At 41.4% G+C, this 8035-nt stretch overlaps 1 protein-coding gene and 1 long non-coding RNA gene across 3 annotated transcripts in view; one reads left to right on the top strand and one right to left on the bottom strand.

The window, feature by feature from the left end:
• Positions 1–365: 365 nt before the first annotated feature.
• Positions 366–5132, top strand: LOC139186186 (uncharacterized). Its single transcript, XR_011569693.1, has 2 exons — positions 366–4005; positions 4265–5132. It is a non-coding gene; the product is annotated as an uncharacterized lncRNA (long non-coding RNA).
• CDADC1 (cytidine and dCMP deaminase domain containing 1) overlaps positions 5025–8035 on the bottom strand; it is a 30794-nt gene continuing 27783 nt past the window's right edge. For both annotated transcript variants that reach the window (XM_070800100.1, XM_070800099.1), the window contains one exon: positions 5025–7939. In XM_070800100.1, coding sequence (XP_070656201.1) covers positions 7866–7939 — 74 coding nt within the window. In that variant the 3' untranslated portion in view covers positions 5025–7865. The remainder of the gene's footprint in view (positions 7940–8035) is intronic.

The following is an 8035-nucleotide window of genomic DNA, read 5'->3' as shown; positions in this document are numbered from 1 at the left end:
CCACCTCATATAGGTATAAAATTCAAGAAATAGCAAAAAAATTTTGAGATAACTCTTATGTACTCTCTTAACAACTTTCATGTATAACATAAAGGGGTGTTAATTATATTAGTCGTGTTGTACCTTAAATCCCTAGCACTTATTAATTTTATAACTGGAAGTTTGTAACTTTGGCTGCATTCATCCAGTTCCTTCTCCACCCATACATTGCATCGGTCAGTCAGTTCGGTCACTCAGTCATGTCTGACTTGGCGACCCCATGGACCGCAGCATGCCAGGCCTCCCTGTCCATCACCAACTCCCAGTTTACTCAAACTCGTCCATTGAGTTGGTGATAACCATTCAACTATCTCATCCTCTGTTGTCCCCTTCTCCTCCTGCCTTCAATCTTTCCCAGCATCAGGGTCTTTTCCAATGATTCAGTTCTTTGCATCAGGTGGCCAAAGTGTTGGAGTATCAGCTTCAGTATCAGTCCTTCCAATGAATATTCAGGACTGATTTCCTTTAGGATGGACTGGCTGGATCTCCTTGCACTCCAAGGGACTCTCAAGAGTCTTCTCCTACACCACAGCTCAAAAGCATCAATTCCTCGGCACTCAGCTTTCTTTATAGTCCAACTCTCATATCCATACATAACTGGTGGAAAAACCATAGCTTTGACTACATGGACCTTTTTGGCAAAATAATGTCTCTTCTTTTTAATATGCTGTCTAGGTTGGTCATAACTTTTCTTCCAAGGAGTAAGCATCTTTTAATTTCATGGCTGCAGTCACCATCTGCAGTGATTTTGGAGCCCCCCAAAATAAAGTCTGTCACTGTTTCCACTGTTTCCCCATGTAATTGCCATGAAGAGATGGGACCAGATGCCATGATATTAGTTTTCTGACTGTTGCATTTTAAGCCAACTTTTTCACTGTCCTCTTTCACTTTCATCAAGAGGCTCTTTAGTTCTTCACTTTCTGCCATAACGGTGGTGTCATCTGCATATCTGAGGTTATTGATATTTCTCCCGGCAATCTTAATTCCAGTAGTTTGAACATTCTTTGAGATTGGAATGAAAACTGACCTTTTCCAGTCCTGTGGCCACTGCTGACTTTTCCAAATTTGCTGGCATATTGAGTGCAGCACTTTCACAGCATCATCTTTCAGGATTTGAAATAACTCAGCTGGAATTCCATCACCTCCTCTAGCTTTGTTCGTAGTGATGTTTTCTAAGGCCCACTTGACTTCATATTCCAGAATGTCTGACTCTAGGTGAGTGATCATACCATTATGATTATCTGTGTTGTGAATATCTTTTCTGTACAGTTTTCTATGTATTCTTGCCTTCTCTTCTTAATACCATCTGCTTCTGTTAGGTCCATATTATTTCTGTTCTTTATATGCTCATCTTTGCATGAAATGTTCCCTTGGTATCTCTAATTTTCTTGAAGAGATCTCTAGTCTTTCCCATTCTATTGTTTTCTTCTATTTCTTTGCATTGATCGCTGAGGAAGCCTTTCTTATCTCTACTTGCTATTCTTTGGAATCTGCATTCAAATGGATATATCTTTCCTTTTCTCCTTTGCTTTTTGCTTCTCTTCTTTTCACAGCTATTTGTAAGGCCTCCTCAGACAGCCATTTTGGTTTTTTGCATTTCTTTTTCTTGGGGATGGTCTTGATTCCTGTCTCCTGTACAATGTCATGAACCCCTGTCCATAGTTCATCTGGCACTCTATCAGATAATTCCTTGATTCTATTGCTCACTTCTGTATAATCGTAAGAGATTTAATTTAGGTCATACCTGAATGGTCCAGTGGTTTTCCCTACTTTCTTCAATTTAAGTCTGAATTTGGCAATAAGGAGTTCATGATCTGAGCCACAGTCAGCTCCTAGTCTTGTTTTTGCTGACTGTGTAGAGCTTCTCCATCTTTGGCTGCAAAGAATATAATCAATCTGATTTTGGTGTCAACCATCTGGTGATGTCCATGTGCAGAGTCTTCTCTTGTGTTACTGGAAGAGGGTGTTTGCTGTGACCAGCGCATTCTCTTGGCAAAATTCTGTTAGCCTTTTCCCTGCTGCATTCTGTATTCCAAGGCCAAATTTGCCTGTAACCTGGAGTACACTGCGTCTGGTAACCACAAGTTTCTCTTACTCTGAGTTTGTTTGTTGAACTATAATTGACCTATGACACTGGTAGTTCTGGTTGCCCAACGTAGCAATTAGGTATTTCTGGACATTTCAAAATGATCAAGTAAAAGTCTGTGTATGTCATCTTATATAGGTAAGTATTCCGTAACTATTAACTACATTTCTCAAGTCTCATACCCAAGACTGTTGATTTGTTTGCAAGTCTGTACCTCCTGATCTCCCTCACCTGTTTCTTCCCTCCTCCCACTCCCCTCCCTGGTGACTACCTACTTTTTCCTCTGTATTTACAAATCTGTTTAGTTTTGTTATCTGTTCATTTGCTTTGTTTTTTAGATTACACCAATAATTGAAGTCATACAATAATTGTTTTTCTAAGTCTTATTCACTTAGCATAGTACCCTCTAGGTCTATTCACGCTGTCTCAACTAGCAAGATTTCATTCTTTTCTATGGCCGAGTAATATCCTGTTGTGTATATGTATGTATGTATAATATTTATCCATTAATGGGCTCTTGGCTTGGCTATTATAAATAATGCTGCTGTGATTGTAGAGGTGCATATATATTTTCTTATAATTGTTTTGATTCTTTTCAGATAAATAACCAGAACTGGAATTCCTAAAATATATGGTAGATCTATTTTTAATTTCTTTTGAGAAATAGCCATACTTTTTTTCCAATTTTTTCCACAGTGACTATACCAATTTCCTTCCCACCAAGAGTGAACAATGGTTACCTTTTCTCTGTTGTTATCTGTCATTGTGTTTTTGATAACAAAATATTCTGACAGCTGTGAGATGGTATCTTCTTGTGATTTTGATTTGCATTTCTCTGATGAGTGATGCTGAGCATCTTTTCATGTGCCCGTTGATCATCCGTATATTTTCTTTGGAAAATTTGTCTCTTCAGATCCCCTGCTCATTTTTTTAAACTGGGTGCTTTGTTCTATTAAAGTTGACTTTTATGAGTTCTTTGTATATTTGAGGCATCAACTCTATCAGATAATATACTGTGCAAGTAAACTTGAGCCTGAAGCCACCTAGTGGACCAATTCCAGCAGACATTTAATATGAACCAAAATACATGTGTTTTCTGTTTTCAAGCCTTTTTAAATATATAATCAGAAATAACAAATAGAAAGACACCCAAATGCTGTAGTGATGTTGAATAGATTTTAATTCTTTATCCCCAAAGATTGTGTTTTAGAAAATCTGTATTTCTCAGGTATGCCTTCCTCACCTTCATCATCTAAAAAATAGCCCTCAGCAGAAGAACACATACTCCTCTGACACAATATCTTTGGGGCTTATCCCCAGGGGAAAGATACATAATATTAGGGGGTGGCTATTTGTACTAAATGGGCTTCCCCGGTGGTTCAGCGATAAAGAATCTGCCTGCAATGCAGGACACATGGGTTCGATCCCTGGGTTGGGAAGGTCCACTGGACAAGGGCATGGCAACCCACTCCCATGGAGAGAGGAACCTCAAGAATCCCATGGACAGAGGAGCCTGGCAGGCTACAGTCCATAGGGTCGCAAAGAGTCAGACACGACTCAAGCAACTGAGCCCATTTATACTAAATACATTACTTTTTTTAAATGACTGCAGGAATTTCATGCTTAAGGCCAAAACATTACAGAAAATATGAAAGCAGAGAAGTGAACAAACATATTACCTCTGTTTATGCCCCCGAAATCAAAACATGAGAGTGAAGTTTTGGCTTTCTCTGTTTTAAACATAAGCTCAGGACAGACAGAACAGAGGACTCAGTGAGGACAGTCAGAGGCTCTGCCCGGGAACGCGCTGCGTTGCACGAGGCTGTGCTCTGCTCTATACTGTACTGAAAGACGTTGCCCAGCAGCCCTCGTTGAATCTCGTGAGTCTGATTGACAGCCCAAACCTTGAAACTCATTCCAGTAGTGTAACCAGGATCATGAAACAAGGCCTTCAGAATTGTGAGGTGGGGTGCGGGGCCGGGCGGGGGTGGTGCTTATTCCCAATCTAGAATTCTACACCCAACAAACTATCTAAATTGAGGGCAGAATAAAGACATTCACAGATACTCACAGCATTGAAACTGTTCCCCAGCAACGTCTGTTCTGACAGTCATCTCACCATCATGTACCTTTTCTCAGGGACCTTCTGAAAGATATGCCCGCCCAACTGAGAAAAATCTGGATTCTGGGGGTTCCAGTTCAAGAAGGTGGAGGATGCCTCCGTCCCTGCCCTCCCCCACCCCAGGAGCGCTGCGGAGGGAGAACCCGGGAAGACAGCAGTGCGGAAGCTCCAGTGACTGATCAGCCAGGTGGGAGGCGGTCAGAGGCTCTGGGAGGCACTTCTTCAACAAGAAAAGCTTTTTAGGACACCCAGTGTGCTTGAGTAGGGAGAGAAGGTTACACAGCTGGGAGAAGGGTTTGGTTACAGGTTAGCAATAAAATATACAAAATCAAGGTCCCTGCAGCCCCACACAGAAAAAACAAACTTGAAATGCACGAAAATACATTTTATACAGAAAGTCATCACAGTACATAACGTGATAAAGCTGTGCGTAGCACTTAGAGTCATAATACCAAACAATGAACACTGATGCAACCAAATTGAAAGAATATTAGGAGGATGGAGAGATGGGAAGTGTGTGCTGAGGAGAGGGAGGTGAAAGAAAGCCCTTCCATGATGGAAATTCAAAAGAAAATACCTAAAACTGAAACACTATTAAGAAACATGTGATTTGGAGACAAATACAAAGTCAATCAGCTAAAATCCTTGAGCCTGGTGGCCTCTAGGGAGGGGTGATACAGAAGACAGAGTGGGTCTTACTGTTTCAAAGAAAGGTTCATAGATCTGTTTTGCTCATTTTAAATTTGTAGGTGTAATTTTACTTAAAAAATGACTTAATTTACAACGATAGAAGTCTTTTATTACTGTCACATACATGTTAAAATCAGCTAATACGTCAACAGGTACAGGGCAAATAAGCACGGACATTAAAAACAAAACTGAAAATGTAAAGAGAGAAAAAAACCAAAGCTGATATGATTTTAGGCCCTTGTGACATCCTGAGCTAGACTTTAAGAAATCATTCACCTTCTGGACGCTTGTGCTTCCAGTTCTGCAGAGTTCTCATCTAAATAGATGAGATCTAAGTTCCTTTGAAATCTGAGTCTGTTTAAGTGCAGTAGTTGAATAGGGTAAACACATTTTATGGACGCATTTCTAAAGGGTATTCCATTTAAACAGGCCTTGTTTTCAACTGGTACTGATTATTAGGGCTTTTCACTTTTCTTATATGTAAAAAATATGTAATAATTTTAAATGATCACAGAAAAACCCCTTAATATAACACATGAAATGGAGGTTCTAAACTGTTCCTTGACTTAATAAGCAGTAGTAACAGCCGCAGCTCAATGCTAAGCGGCCACTCTTGGCAATACCAGAACTTCAAAACATAGCTCTAAAGTGGGTTAAAAGCAGACTGCTGTGGTAGATCTGAAAGCTCAACTGTTCGTGCATAAACCGAGGAAGATTTATGAGAAGGTATATTCTCAAACTCATTAAGTAACTGAGGAAGAGAAACCCATGGAAAAGCCGAATAAAAGAAAAAGCGCTGGCAGTGATTAGATACAGGTAAATCCTCACATACCCCACCTAACAGCCGAGCGCCGAGCCAGGCCTGCGCTCACCCCACCTCCAGTCGGCAAAGCTGCTGTCCTTGGCAGTAAACAAATGTAGAGCTCTTTTTCAAATTATACATTTACTACGTCTTCCCAATCTTTGAAATTAATGGTGATGTATTTTTAAGGGCAAGTTCCGATTTCTCAGCCTGAGGGGTGACCCCTGTTGACTGTGGGTGACTAGATTTTAGGCTGCACTGTTGCTGCCCCAGGGGGCTCCTGGTGCAGGTTAGCAATCTCTGCATGAGTTCCCAATCGCTTCCCTTTCCTACTTCCCGGGGTGACCACCCATCTTCATTACTTTCTCAGATGTTCATCTCACCCCCACTGTTTGCCGGCCCACTCCCTGCAGCCCCTTCAGGGCCTCCACTGCTACGCGGCCTCCACTCCTACAGGCCCTGCTTCCGTGACTCACCCGAGTGTCTGCCTGTCCTCCTATGTGTTCCTTCCACCACTGTTCCTTCAGTTACATCCACAGGGCAGTTCTCAACCTTGAAGGTCGTCAGTCACCTTCAGGGAATGCTGGCCGCAGCCCCGGAGTTTGATTCAACAGGTCTGGGTTAGGGCTTAACAATGTGCACTTCTAACAAGTCCCCAGATGAGGCTAACGCTGTTGGTCCAGGGACCCCACTCTGAGAAGCACTATTATTAATACGTGACTTTACGCTTACATCTGTCACTAGACTGCAAGTTTCTTGAGGTCAGGGAGCATTTCTTACACGTCTCATCTCCAGGGTCTAGACAGTGTCCAGCAGTCATTCAGTCAACAAATATTTATTGAATGCCTGTCACATGCCAGACACTGTTGCAGGCACTAGATTCAGCAGTTAAAAAAAAAAATTTACACACACAACAGAGGCTAAGTGAGCTGCTGTCCAAACAGGGGCACCGGCCCACGTGCAGGGTGGCCTGTGCACTCTCCTGAGACTGGTAGGAGGCCCTGTGAGGATACGAGAGGCCCCGGGGAGAAAGTGGGCGACAGCCCAGGTGAAGCTGACTCCCCACACAGAGCCCGTCACACCCCAGGGCTGCCTGCGGGCCACTGGCCAAGTGGCTCCCTCCCTATCTCCAGGAAAGTACAAAGCCTGTGCCTTCATCTTTGGGCTAATTTTCTGAAAGTTTCCTCAACAAATAAAAAATGAGAGGACTCATGAAGAACCATCTGGAAAATAACTGAATTGACCATCATGTTCACTGTCAAGGCTTTCAGTATTCTTAAGGTTTGCAAATGTTTTTATAAGGCCTTCCATTCAGAGCCCTGAAACGCTCTCTGCTAATTATATGGAGGGGATAATGGGCAGCATTTATGAATGAATTCCAGACTAAAATATTTCTTCTCTTGTTAGTGGTTTCAAGAGTCAGTGAGATCAGAGAATAATATTGTCCGAGAATAATGCTATCTTCCTATTGCTGCCCTGAATCAGTCCAACAAGTGATCATGATTTTTACACACTGAAAGACTGAAAAAAAAAAAGAATAACCTTGTTAGGAACACACTTTTATAATGGAGAGCAGGTCCACCAAATTCATTTTTATGACTCCAGGCTAATCAAGTAAATTCTGATTACCAGAAAGCTTTGGGTATAAATGGGGCCTTTTGGTGAATCACACATTGACTTAAAAATGGTCAGGTTGCTGTTTATTTCCCTGGAGTAGATTACTAATTATCACCTTCATAATCCAAAGGGATTAATATTTCTGAAAAGGTGTGTACTTCTCTGCTGAGATGTGACATCCAATGAACCAGCCCCTGTGACTGGATCCCCTAAAGCTAAGACCAGGAGAAATCAATCCCTGTAGCCGACTGAATGGTCTCTTGAAATGATTGACACCTGCTTCAGTGTAAGAAAAGAACACATCACTATACTCTGGAAAACATACAAATAAATCTAAATAAAAATATTCTCCTTAGTATCATTCGTATGCTAATAATAAATTAGCTTCCTTTAAAAATTTTTTTCAACTATTTACAAAATCCATTCTTATTTTATGAGTTAACAAGGCTGGATTTTAAAAGTGCAATAAAAATTCTCGAGGCCTTCACTCCTTGTTCAGACACGACTTCTTAGTGGTTTGCAAGACGCAGCTTCTTGTTCTGGTGTGGTTCTTCATCCAGGGCTACGGATCCCAGCACGCCATCTGATGGTCAAGAATAACTTAGCGTCAGGAAAATGTCACTTCAAAGAAACGAGCATTTGTTAAAGTCAGAAGCTGTAAGATCAAAACAATGCTTAA

This window comes from Bos indicus, chromosome 12, assembly GCF_029378745.1.
Source record: "Bos indicus isolate NIAB-ARS_2022 breed Sahiwal x Tharparkar chromosome 12, NIAB-ARS_B.indTharparkar_mat_pri_1.0, whole genome shotgun sequence".
NCBI lineage: Eukaryota > Metazoa > Chordata > Mammalia > Artiodactyla > Bovidae > Bos > Bos indicus.
This window is presented reverse-complemented; position numbering and strand designations above follow the sequence as displayed.